The following is a 13466-nucleotide window of genomic DNA, read 5'->3' as shown; positions in this document are numbered from 1 at the left end:
ATATATTTGTACTAGTTAGCAAACAATGTAATACACTTAAACACTAATATTCGATACGTGACTTAGAGAAACTGACTAATATAAACAGGAAGTAGAAACATACACATATATCATAATGTATTACACACTAAGGAGAGGGAGAGTGAGTGGGGGTGAGTGGGGGGTGAGTGGGGGTGAGTGGGTGGGTGGGGGACGTGCTCTAAAACCTAACAAGAGTGAGAACCTAAGACTGGATGGAACTAAATGTGAATTCTATCTACTATTTGGTTAGTTCAGCTGCTGTTCGTGTTTCCTTAATAGTGAACACGAAATAAATTGAGAGAAAGATATGATAAAAAAGATATTAGTGTAGTTATTAGGTAAAAAAAAAAAATGTGGACGTTGATGATGATATTGATGATGATGATGATGATGATGATGATGATGATGATGATGTGATTGATGATGATGATGATGATGATGGTGATTATTGATGAATTACGCCACAATGCATGATTTTAGGTGAAAAATATGAAAAAATTATTTGGAATAAACAAATTTTGAAAGAAGAAAAAAATAATAGAGAAAGTTTTCATGGGAACATAATTATTGTTTTCCCACGACGAGTCAGTCACACACACACACACACACACACACACACACACACACACACACACACACACACACACACACAACAATGAGGTGTTAACTGTCACCACCTGAGCACCTGTTATCAATTACACTAAGGAAATTTCACCTCTACCTCTTCCTCCTCCTTCTCCTCCTCCTCCTCCTCCTCTTCATCCTCTTTTACCACCATTCGATGGCTTTTTTGGACTTTTGGAAGGTAGCAACAGAGAGAGAGAGAGAGAGAGAGAGAGAGAGAGAGAGAGAGAGAGAGAGAGAGAGAGAGAGTTGGGCAAATTACATCCGTCTTAAAAGAAACAAAGATGATTATATATAAAAAGAAGAATATAGGTGAACAGGAAGAGGAAGACAAAACACAAGAGGAAGGAAGGAGAGCAAAGGGCGGGACGGAGGAGGAGGAGGAGGAGGAGGAAATAGGCGTGCAGGAGGGTAGGTCATGCCCCAAACACACACACACACACACACACACACACACACACACACACACACACACACACACAATGGTTCATGTCACAAACCCAAACAATCTCAAGCATAGAACCGTAAATTTATAGTTAAGATTTGACCTTGAAGGATCATTTTTACCATTGACTCCAGGAATTATAATGAAGAGTGCACATTTCCACCAAGGTAATCATTATGTGGCACTCATGAACCAAGATATTAACTCCTTCAGTACCGGGACGCATTTTCCTCGAGTTTTAGGTGTGATTAGACGATATTATTGACATTAGGAAGGGTCTTTGGAGATCAGAAAAGTAATGGCCAGAATCCTCACTGTTTTAATCCCTACATAATTTTCTGAAGGTGTATAAAATCACCAAATAGTAAGCAGAATGAATATGAGAACGTGTCATGGCACTGAAGGGATTAACAATGAATGGAAGATACGAGCGCGAAAGATGGTGAATGAGTGGTCAGGTGAGAATGGTGAAGATGATAGGTGATAAAGATGTGTGAGAGGAGATGTGTTGGTGATGGGATGTGGTGGTGATTACGAGAGAGGTGATGGGGGCATGACAAGTGAAGAGCTGCTAATGAGAGATGCTGACGGGCAGTGACGGGCGCGGCTTGTGAATCAGTGAGCGGCTACAAATTGAAATAAAGAGGAGAGGAGAGAGAGAGAGAGAGAGAGAGAAAAAATAAATAAATAAAATAAAAAATAAGGGACCAGACAGTGACTACAATTTAAGCACTGAATTTAGGATCCATATTCTGAAACTGCCAGCACCTACACTATTCAAAAGACTCTAGTTGACATTACACGGGTTTTAAGAGTGTTTTTAGTGTCGCAGTGATAGATTAATAACGTTTCTAGAGTACTAACACGAAAAACACACTTGAGAACCCGGTTAATCATCTCTGTGGCCTTGGAAAATAGTGGCGGTGAGAGTGCAGAGTGTTTCTGAATACGAGACGATGCAAGGAAGCCAAAACGCCGCCACAGCAATGAGGAAGGAAACGTGAGGCGGAGAGTGAGAATGACTTGAGTGAGAATGAACGGAGCGTGACACTGGAGACAGGGGCACAATAACTGATGGTGACAGATACGAGAACCTTGACACAGATAATCAAAACAGTTTCATCAATTATCTCACACCACAGAGACTGAAATAAAGAGACAGTGAGTGAGAGAGGAAGAGATAATCCTTGGTTTAACTCTCTTCTCCCACAATGCACCAAAATACCTTCATTACAAGCAAGATGATCCAGTGTTTGATCTTGCTAATGTAATCCGGTGCCCTCTTGTTACATGGGAGGGTCTGGCTGGGGCGGGGCTGGATGAGGCGGGGCGGCAGTAGGTAGTTTCCCACGACCGTAGCCCCCCCTCCACCATCAACTCCGCCCCACTCCGCCCCACCCCGCGGCACCTTCAGGTCAGAAGAGCTCACACTTCCCAGAGGTGGAAAGAACCGTTCCTCCAAACTGCTCTTTTCCCTTCCTTCCTCCTCCTCCTCCTCCTCCTCCTCCTCCTCCTCCTCCTTCCCCCTCCAAGTTCACGGCCGCGGGTATTGTTTCCAAGGGTAATGTCACGTCCTTCCTCCTCCTCTTTTACTTCTTCTTCCTCTTTTTTTTTCTCTCTCTCCCTCCTCTTCTTCCTCCACCACGGTCTTTGTTCCTCTCTTCCATTTCTGCTTCCACCGTCACTGTGTCTGCTCTCACCATCACCACCACCATCACTCCCTTCATCATCACCATCAGCAGCAGCACCAAGTTCATGACAGTCGCGGGTCATTACAGATGTGTGATATTTTTGGTGACATCTTAAAGAATACTCAAAACAGGAGGAGGAAAAACTCTCACTGTCTTTGCACTTGTAATGACGTTTCTCCTGCTCCTTTTCCTCTGCCTTCGCCTCATTATCTTGGTCTCCTCCTCCTCCTCCTCCTCCTCCTCCTCCTCCTCCTTCTCCTCAGCACCATCAATATAGAACAGTTCGCAGCGAGCACGAATAGTTACAGTTTCCTGGTGTTTTCTGCTTCTGGACCGTCCTGTCACTCCGTCCCGTCCGAGGCCTCGTTGTTCCCAAGAGACACTGACTGTCGCCTCTCGGGTAAGTTACCATCTGAAGCGAGAAAAGAATAAAATTGTATTAGACATCTTTCGAAATTTACCAAAGAAAGACAATAAATACAAAATGTGTCAAATGTCTTAGCATTAGAAAGAGAGAGAAAAAAAAGGAGAAATGTCAAGTGTTTTAAAAAACCAGACGAAAGAAATTACTTCCCTTAAAATATAGTGATAGTTTGGTTGGCTAAAGTCTTCAAGACAAAAAGATTTGAATGACAGAGAAAGTAGGGAGCAACGCGGGGCAGAGGAGTGCAAAAAGGGAAAAAAGGGAACAATGGCTGGCTAATGACTGGGAAGACAGGCGCAGCAGCAGCACATGCAGTAGCTTACAGGTGGCGTTTCAAGGGTAACTCACCTAATCTTTGGCATGAGTGTTCGGGGCTCCGCGGGGACGGCGGCTCTCAGATGTAGAAGCAGTTCTTGTAATTCCGGCAGCACGACGTCCGCCTGACGGGGAGGGGCGGCGGCCTGGCCTCCCCAGGGATACTGACGGTCCTGGGGGGTGTTGGTGGCGGGGTGGAGGTAGTAGAGGTGAGGGTGGTTGTGGGAGCGGATGTAGAGAGGCTTGCAGTGGTGCAGTGGGAGGGAGAGATGATGGTGGCGGTGGTGTCGCCAGTCTGCAGAGTGGGCAGGGAGCTACTGCGGCAGGAAGCGGTGTTCAGTATGGTCCTGGGCACCGGCGTGGGAGGCAGGCTAATGGTCCTGAAGGCCGTGGGGGGCTTGGCGAGATGAGGGGTGGGGACGGGAGGCTTGGAGGTGACCCTGGGAGGCGGGGACTGAGTGGCAGCGCTAGGGGGGCAGGGCTTGGAGGGCGAGGATACCGGGGAGGAGGCGGGACTCGACGAAGAGGAGAACACACCCGAGGACGACGACGTGTTAGAAGACAGACTGGCACCTGACGACACACTGGTACTGGATGACACACTACTGCCTGACGACACACTGGCACTCGAGGATACACTAGCTCCTGAAGATACACTGGCACCTGACGACACACTGGCACCTGACGATACACTGGCACCCGATGACACACTGGCACCAGATGACACACTAGCTCCCGATGACACACTGGCGCCCGATGACACACTGGCGCCGGATGACACGCTGGCACTCGATGCCACACTGGAGCCTGAAGACACACTGGCGCCCGACGATATACTGAGGGCGGAGGAGGCACTGGAGGTGGAATGGAGGCTGCCGATGGTGGTGTTGTGGTCCTCGTGTTCCGACTCCGTATCGGTGCCGGAGTGGTCGAGGCTGCGGCGCCAGGCCACCTGAAGGGAAGACAGGGAAGGGAGTTAGAGAGGGAGAGGCGGAGGCAGCCTGGGGTGTGGCAGCGCAAAGTGATAACACTAAGGCTAACGACTAACGGCTGAAGAGCGTTGGCAAGCTACTCACCCTGGGCGGCAGAGTCATGCCGTAGGCTGCGGTGCGGCGCAGCACCAGGGACAGGCGGGGCCGTGCGGCGCGGGGCCACTCGCTCTGCACCAGCAGCGGACACTCGTCGCGGCGCAGTGGGCGGTCGCTGTAGGGCGTGGCGCACACCTCGTGGATGGCGTAGCGCGCGGGGCTCTCCTTGCTGTTGTAGCAGTTGAGCAGCAGCTGCACCAGCTCCTCCGAGGTGGTGCGGTAACACACCAGCAGCGACTTGTACTGCGACTGTCGGAGGAAAGGAAGAGGGAGGGCTTAGTGTGTGTGTGTGTGTGTGTGTGTGTGTGTGTGTGTGTGTGTGTGTGTGTGTGTGTGTGTCCATCACTAGAGACACCTACGTGCGTACATACGTACACACACGTGCACTGTTCAGTACTCACCCCGGGCATGAGGATGCCGTCGTGGACGCGGACGAGGCCGCCGCGCCGCACGCCTACGCTGAAGCGCGCCTCGCCGCGCGGGCGGCACTGCTGCAGCTCTGCGGGGCGCGCCTGGTCGTCCAGCACCAGGAGGCGCCGCGCAGGGGCTCCGCCCCCCGGCGTGCGCAGCGTCACCTCCATGGTGACGAAGAAGAGGTTCGGGTCGCGGTGACGCAACCTGAACTTGGCCAGCAGCATCAGCACCAGCTGGCGGCACGTGGTGCCCGACGACAGGCTCAGCGTCTTGTACTCCATGTCAGGACGCAGCGCCCTCAGGTACACCTTCACTGGGGTCTGTGGGGGAGAGATATGGGGGGTCACGGAGGCATCAGAAAGAACCATCACAACTGATGGTGTTGCTGTCCCCCATCTGGAGGAGGAGGAGGAGGAGGAGGAGGATCGAGTAGAGAAGAGGGTGTGGGATGGGAGCGAGAGGAATCGTGTTGCCCTCCCGACCCTATTACCACACCTCCTTCTCCCTCCTGCTCCTCCAGTAGCCGCGGGTGGTCGGGGGTCGGGCCAACTATGTGGAGGTCACGTGACAAAAAGCCTCGGGTCGCCTGGAGGTCACGTCGCTTGGGGCACACCTCTTGGGCACGATCAGGGCGGGGACGGGAGGAAGAGGCGCCGGGCGGGGGAAGGAAGGAATAAAGGTGCTCAGGAGGAGAAGGAGGAGGAGGAAGGGTACGTAAAGCAGAACGACAAAGAGGAAGGGTGGGTGAGGGAGAGAAGGGCGAGGAGGGGAAGAAACATACATAATGACGGAAGCATGGAGATGGGATAGAGCAAGTGAAGATAATGTTGCAATACAGAGGAGGAGGAGGAGGAGGAGGAGAAGGAGGAGAGAGGAAGTCTGCCACAAAGCTTGACTCCGCGATGTGATTAAGCTGATATTAATGATACAATTGAGGTCCACGGAAATGTAACAGGTGAGGTAATTGACAAACAGCAAAAACAAAGCAACAAAGGAACGAGTGTCAGGAGGAGGAGGAGGAGAAGGAGGAGGAGGAGGAAGAGGAGGAGGAGGAGGAGGAGGAGGAGGAGGAGGAGGAGGAGGAGGGAAAAACTTAAACCAAGGCCAACCTACACAAAGGGACAAACTATAACAGAGAAAAGTCAAACAAACAAACCTACGAACAAACAGACAGGCAGACAGAAGTAATGAATAAAAATGAAGCAAGTGAAATTGAATCAGAATGTAACAAAGTAAAAGGAAACATGAATAAAACATAGATCAAAACGTAACTGATCAAGAGAGAGAAGAACGAGACTGATAACAAAAGAAAGGCAAGGGGGAATATTGACCATTTGTGAAGAAAACATGAGAGAGAGAGAGAGAGAGAGAGAGAGAGAGAGAGAGAGAGAGAGAGAGAGAGAGAGAGAGAGAGAGAACAGATAAATAAACATTAGATTTCAAGGAATATGGTGGAGGAAAATTACAAGGAAAGAAAATATCACACACACACACACACACACACACACACACACACACACACACACACACACACACACACACACACACACACACACACAACTAAAACAACGCAAACGCATATTTCTTTTCCGTATCTCCATTTTCTATCTCAATACTCTATCTCTTTCTCTCTCTCTCTCTCTCTCTCTCTCTCTCTCTCTCTCTCTCTCTCTCTCTCTCCCTGAGTCAAAAAAAGGAGAGAAGAAGAGAGTTAGGCTAAAGGAGAGACGGAAGAGAAGGAGGGAGGGAAAAGGAAGAGGTCAGGGAAAGAGAGTATAGGGAGACGGACAGAGAGGGAGAGGGAGGGAGAGGGAGAGGGTAGGAGACTCTGATGGACGGAAGAGGGCTGTCAGGGCCGCCACACACACTCAAAGGAGAGAGAGAGAGGAATAAGAGTAAGAGTAAGAGGGATATTGGACGCCTCTTCCTGTTCTCTTCCTAACACATCCTCTCTCGCTCTTCTTTTCTTCCTTTCAAATCTTTCACTCTTCGCCTTTTCCTGCTTACCATAAGGAAAATATTAAGAAAAGTAAGCCAGTAACTACTCATAAACATCTCTTCTCATCTATTTTTTCACATTTATCCCAATAAAAAAAAACTTCTACTTAAACTTCCAATAGAAAATTAAGAACATGAACCCAGTAATTCACTATAAACACTTTCTCTACATTACCCTAACAAAGAAAGCTTAAATTCATTCACCTTCATATGAAAAAGAATTAAGAAAAACAAGGCCAGTCACCCATAAACGTTTCTTCTAACAGTCAAACCCTCGTGAGTCTAGACAGCGGCAACAAACGTGTGTCGGTGCATGAGAGAGTCAGTCAACAGTTGCCTAGATGAGGACAATGAGAAGGCTTTCGCAACACAAGGGGCAGGCAACGAAGCAATTGTTTTGAGGGTAAAGGAGGTCGTAGAGGAGGAGGAGGAGGAGGAGGAGGAGGAGGAGGAGGAGGAGGAGGAGGAGGAGTATCCGTCACGCACACAGCCACACGAGACTAAGAATAAGACCGAGGAAGGATAAACATTAGTCAGAGAGAGAGAGAGAGAGAGAGAGAGAGAGAGAGAGAGAGAGAGAGAGAGAGAGAGAGAGAGAGAGAGAGAAAGGAGGCACAGACAAACAAAAATGGACAGACAAGCACCCACATACACCCATACAGGACGAAAAAATAAGAAGGGACTAATGCTTTGAGTTACGTCTTCTAATTTTTCCTCCCACACCCATCCCACCCGAAACAAACACCTCCCCACACCTCCCCACACCAACCCCACATCTTCCCAACCCAACACACTTACCGAGGGGGTGTCACTGAGGGAAGACGTGGAGGAGCATCTCGAGGACAATCTTCCCGTGGCGAGGGAGGAGAAGCTCAAGGTGGAGTGAAGACTAATAGTATCCGGGAACTGCTTAAGGGACAGGTGGTGGTGGTGGTGATCATCCTTGAGAGAGATCGTGTCCCCCAGCGGCTCACCGTTGAGAGATAGGGTGTCTGGGGCGCGTGGGGGGGAAGGAGAGAGATCCCCCTTGAGGCTGAGTGTGTCTGGGGAGACGCTACTCGACCCTCGGCAGGTGAGTTCGGAGGAGACGCGGCCGAGGGAGGAGGTGGAGCGGTAGGTCACGTGTTTAAGCATCGCCAGCACCTGTGGAGGGAAGAAGACAAGAAGGTGAGATGAGGCATATGCAAACGAAGGAATAAAAAGACAGATTTCCAACGGTCATATTTAAAAAGAGGAAGAATTTTATTGGTCATCTGCTATTTGAAGACTTAAAAAGGATAAAGAAAAAAAAAGAAACAGTATTTAGATTATGGAAAGTCAGAAAAAGGAGAAGAAAAGAATTCGAAAATTAAAAAAGAAAAGGAACAAACAAAGGGTAAAGGGAAGACCCGTTGAAAAGGCAATTCTTCCCGACTACCACCAGAACCAGAACCATTGGATGACTGAAAAGGATGGGAGACTCTAAGCAAGTATTCAGAAACCCTTTCTCTTTCACCACATACTTTCAAAGGCCACATAGATGATCACCCGTGTTTTCAAGAGTGTTTAGGATGTTTTTCTTTTTTTTTTCCTATTAATAGTGTAGAAATCTTGTTCATTTGCCGCTAAAATCATTAAAAACACCCTTGGAAACTCGTCACTTCAACTAGAGCCTTTGGAAAGTAGTGGTGCGGCCAGAAATGTTTCAGAGTATGGCCATGTGATGCTTTGACGGACGGAGGACTGTCAGAGCCGCCACACACGCACTCAAAAGGAGAAAGAGAGAAACAAGAGTAAGAATAAGAGGGACATCGGACTCCTCTTCCTGTTCTCTTCCTAACACATCCTCTCTCGCTCTTCTTTCCTTCCTTTCAATTATTTCCCTCTTCGCTTCTTTTCCTGATAAACCCTAAATTTCCTCAGTTCCTCATGAAAGTAAGAAAAATAATAAGCCAGTTAGCCATAAACGTTTCTACTTATACCCACTCGCCTCTCTCTTCCTAGCACGTCTCTTCTAGTCAACGGAGGTAAGAGAAGCAAGAGAAGAAAGATAAAAGAGATGGTAAAGAAGGAAGCAAAATTATAATGAGAGGAAAAGTAAAGGAAGATGGAGGAAAGGGAGAGAACAAGGGAAGGAAAAGAAGATATTAAGTCATGATGGAAGGAAAGGAAGTAAGAATACGGGAAGAGAGGGAAGAAGAGGAGAGAGATGAGGGAAGAAAATAAGGAGGGAAGAAAATAAGGGCGAAAAGGAGATAAGGAAGAAAGATGAGGTTAGATGATGGAGGAGGGGAAGGAAAAGGAATGATGGAGAGGAAGGGAGGGAGGGAATAGAAGGCAAGATGATGTAGGGGGAAAGATAAGGAGATATACGAGGGAGAGAAGCATAGAAAATAGTGACATGAGAAAATATATAATAGTCAAAGAAAAGAAAAAAAGAGAAAACTAAAAAAAAAGAAGAAAGAAGAGAAATGTTTTTGGAGAGAAGCGTTGAGTGAGAGAAGGAAAGGAGGGGAAGAGGGAAGGGAAGGAGAATGGATTAGGTGACAGAGACGAGGAGATGATAAATGAGGGAGGTAATGAGAGAAAGAGAGGAAGTGATGAGAAGGATGTGATGATGGAAGGAGGAAGTGATGAGGGGAAAAAATGGAGGTGAAGGAGGTGAGTGAAGGAGTAATGAAGGAAAATAAGAACAAGAACGAGAAGAAGAAAAAGGAAAAAGAAGAAGAAGAAGAAACGGCAGTGGGAAAAACTTTAACAACGATTACTACTACTACTACTACTACTACTACTACTACTACTACTACTACTACTAAAAAAACAACAACTACTACTACTATACTACAAAATCCCTCCCCCTCCTCTCTCTCTCTCTCTCTCTCTCTCTCTCTCTCTCAAGCACCTCACCTCCCAGCCCCGGTTCACCTTAATTAACCGACACATTACTTCCTATTTCATCATTAAAGGTGTGACTTGTACTTCCTCGCCAACTAAATCATTACAGCACTTCCTATTTCGCCACCCGGGTCGAGTCTTTTCATTATTATCATTGCTGTCTTCCTCTCACTTTCCGACTTCATATTGTCTTGAAAAAAAGGACTAGGTAATAATGATGTAATTAGTCAAAGGTGAAGGAGGTGCAACACTGGGCTAATTACAAGGGACGTGGGAGAGAGAGAGAGAGAGAGAGAGAGAGAGAGAGAGAGAGAGAGAGAGAGAGAGAGAGAGAGAGAGAGAGAGAGAGAGAGAGAGAGAGAGAGAGAAAGGTAAGCAAGACAGGTGAGATCAGAAGGCCATTTACACCTATTCTCACAGTTCATTTACTCTCTCTCTCTCTCTCTCTCTCTCTCTCTCTCTCTCTCTCTCTCTCTCTCTCTCTCTCTCTCATCATTTGTTTCCTGTGGTCACGCCTCTGCACACACACACACACACACACACACACACACACACACACACATTGACTACTATTCACTTTCTCTGTGTCCTCATCTTATGCAAAACAATATAATGTTTCTCTCTATTCCTGCTCTTTCTTCCTCCTCCTCTCACTATTCGTTATACTTCTGCAATACATACCTTAATGAGAGAGAGAGAGAGAGAGAGAGAGAGAGAGAGAGAGAGAGAGAGAGAGAGAGAACACCTACGCCACCTACACGATGACCTGCCACTGATATAACCTGCTGTTCTCCGCTACCCACCTTCGTTTTATTAATGCTAATGATCCGGGCTTGGTACGCGGTTGTTGTATCCCTCTTACTCTCTCCCTCCCTCTCCCTCTCCCTCTCTCTCCCTCCTTTGATCTCATTCTATCCCTCCTGTCCTCAATTCTCTTCCTCTCTCGTTCTCATTCGTCCTTCCTTCAATACCTCTATTCAATACCTGTCCTTCCCCGTCTCCCCCTCCCGCCCCCTTATCGTTTCCCCACTCTCCTTCCTTCCTCTAAGATACTGTTACTTGCTTTGTCACTCTCTGTCTCTCTGTTACCAGTTAATTACCTGCCACATTTTTACCACCTGTTCATCTACTGTTACCCAAATGTCACTCTTTCCTTCCTCTTCTTCCTGTAAGTGGTTCTCATTCACGTACTTACACACACACACACACACACACACACACACACACACACACACACACACACACACACATTATTAGAAGGTCAAGTATGATATAACCTCCTCTCTCTCTCTCTCTCTCTCTCTCTCTCTCTCTCTCTCTCTCTCTCATCAGCATCCAAGACACAAGAATAGGAGTAATTTGCTGTCCCTTTTATCTTTGTCGGAAATCTGGAATGAGATGTGTTTGTAAGGAGCTAAACTGAATGAAGCCTAAATGAAGAATGAGAGAGAGAGAGAGAGAGAGAGAGAGAGAGAGAGAGAGAGAGAGAGAGAGAGAGGAGGGGGTCAGTGGCTTTAATAAGGTGGGAAGTATGCAGGTGAGTGGCGGGAGTGTGTAGTTCTTTGGTTATTGGTAGGTAGAGGCGAGTTCATTAAAGGTGGTGATTAATTAAGAGTGTTGCTGTTGTTATTGATGTTGTTTGAATGTAGTGTATTGATTGCGTGATGCTTTGACACACTAACAATATCTTTAGACTATGTAACACACACACACACACACACACACACACTAATACGAAATGTACTTCCTAAGGTCACACTCAGATAAATCCCTCCTCCCCCCCTTCCCTCTCCCCGCCATCCCTTCAGTTCCCTTTGTTTTTGTTTTCGTACTTCAAGGATGAACGCAGCACAATAAAACGCATCTCAGACCTCAGTACGCAGCGAAATCTACTACATTATTCTCTCTCTCTCTCTCTCTCTCTCTCTCTCTCTCTCTCTCAATAGGTGCTAATGGCAAAGTGGTGGATAATGAAGCACATGTGTATAATATTTACTTTTGTGTGCTTTAAATTGCTTCTCTTATACATCACTACTACTACTACTACTACTACTACTACTAATAATAATAATAATAATAATAATAATACTAACACCACACTACTACTACTACTGCTGCTACTACTACTACTGCTGCTGCTGCTGCTACTACTACTACTACTACTACTACTACTACTACTACTACTACTACTTTTTTACTATCATCTAAGCAACATCACAACACACACACACACACACACACACACACACACACACACACACACAGGGCATGTCGTAATTACACATCACCATCACAGACATCAACACATCACAATCACCACCACCACTTCACTCATCACCATTACTATTACATCACATTGTAATCACATCTTCATCTCACCTTATTTTCATAGCACACTAGTAATCCAGAGGCACACGTCCTGCTATTCACAGCCACATCCTGCCATGAACTGTTCACTCACTAGGCACAAAAAGGCTTCAGGACCCCAGCGTAACTAGGGTCCGACGCGGGTCTCTCACTAAACCGCACTGATGGGAGACGTACACCCTTCCTCACTGAGCTTTGACGCTACACTGACGCTGGGCACCGCATCCCCGCCTTACTTCTACTACTACCACTCTACTCGCTCCGAAGTTTCCCGTTAGCTAGATAAACAAATCGTAAAGTTCAGGAGGAAATTAAGGCTCTTTGGGATTATAGAAGGTAGGTTTAAGTGTGTCTGCTTAAAGTGGTGTGTTGGTGTAAAGGGGAATAGTTTGATATGTTGAGTTTTAAGTGTGATTCTAAGTGGCGTGGGGAAAAGTGGCAACTCTCTTGTGACGTCACGGCGTATCTCGGCCCGCGTGTGTTTGAACCCTACGTGTTTTATGAAGTGTATTCTCTTTATGCGTGTTATGTTACGTAGGCGCTTGTTATATTATAGGAAATCTGAAGGTGCAATGGTATCGAAGCTGAAAACCTAACACGAAAAGAAAAGAAAAAAAAATAAACAAATGAATAAGCGTCCTTGAACAAAAGTTATACGCATTTAAGATGGCAAGAATGAAATGTTTTAGGTGGAGACATACAAGAAAGTTATTTGGGCTTAGAAGATTTTTGGTATTCTAGACAGATTAAGAAAAATCCTACTCCAACACACACAAACACACACACACACACACACACACACACACACACACACACACACAGCTCAGTGGTTAGAGAGCTGGCTTCACAAGCCAGAGGACCATGGCTCGATTCCCCGGCCGGGTGGAGATATTTGGGTGTGTCTCCTTTCACGTGTAGCCCCTGTTCACCTAGCAGTGAGTAGGTACGGGATGTAAATCGAGGAGTTGTGACCTTGTTGTCCCGGTGTGTGGTGTGTGCCTGGTATCAGGCCTATCCGAAGATCGGAAATAATGAGCTCTGAGCTCGTTCCGTAGGGTAACGTCTGGCTGTCTCGTCAGAGACTGCAACAGATCAAACAGTAAAACACACACACACACACACACACACACATGAGTAAAAGTAAAATAGAGAGTGAAACTGGAATGTCCGTTACCCGTATTTAGTGGACAGAAGCTACTACGCAC

General features: G+C 46.9%; 1 protein-coding gene across 1 annotated transcript; it reads right to left on the bottom strand.

Annotated features, from left to right (window-relative positions):
* Positions 1 to 2927: 2927 nt before the first annotated feature.
* Positions 2928 to 12461, bottom strand: LOC123506223 (mucin-5AC-like). Its single transcript, XM_045258147.1, has 6 exons — positions 12274 to 12461; positions 7819 to 8163; positions 5010 to 5342; positions 4597 to 4857; positions 3554 to 4472; positions 2928 to 3193 (listed from the first exon to the last, which is right to left on the bottom strand). The coding sequence occupies exons 2-5, from the start codon at positions 8152 to 8154 to the stop codon at positions 3600 to 3602; spliced, it is 1803 nt and encodes a 600-aa protein (XP_045114082.1). The 5' UTR covers positions 8155 to 8163; positions 12274 to 12461; the 3' UTR covers positions 2928 to 3193; positions 3554 to 3599.
* Between the last annotated feature and the right edge of the window lie 1005 nt (positions 12462 to 13466).

The sequence above is a fragment of the Portunus trituberculatus genome, chromosome 19, assembly GCF_017591435.1.
Source record: "Portunus trituberculatus isolate SZX2019 chromosome 19, ASM1759143v1, whole genome shotgun sequence".
NCBI lineage: Eukaryota > Metazoa > Arthropoda > Malacostraca > Decapoda > Portunidae > Portunus > Portunus trituberculatus.
Note: the sequence above shows the minus strand (reverse complement) of the source record. Positions and strands in the feature narration are given on the sequence as shown.

What these genes read in the sequence shown, in the direction of transcription:
- LOC123506223 (XM_045258147.1), bottom strand. Translation starts at nt 8,154, where the DNA reads ATGCTTAAACACGTGACCTACCGCTCCACCTCCTCCCTCGGCCGCGTC. An exon ending in CCCTCAGTGACACCCCCTCG is followed by an intron (nt 5,343 to 7,818) that starts GTAAGTGTGTTG and finishes TCTCCCCCACAG; the next exon opens with ACCCCAGTGAAGGTGTACCT. An exon ending in ACGGCATCCTCATGCCCGGG is followed by an intron (nt 4,858 to 5,009) that starts GTGAGTACTGAA and finishes TTCCTCCGACAG; the next exon opens with TCGCAGTACAAGTCGCTGCT.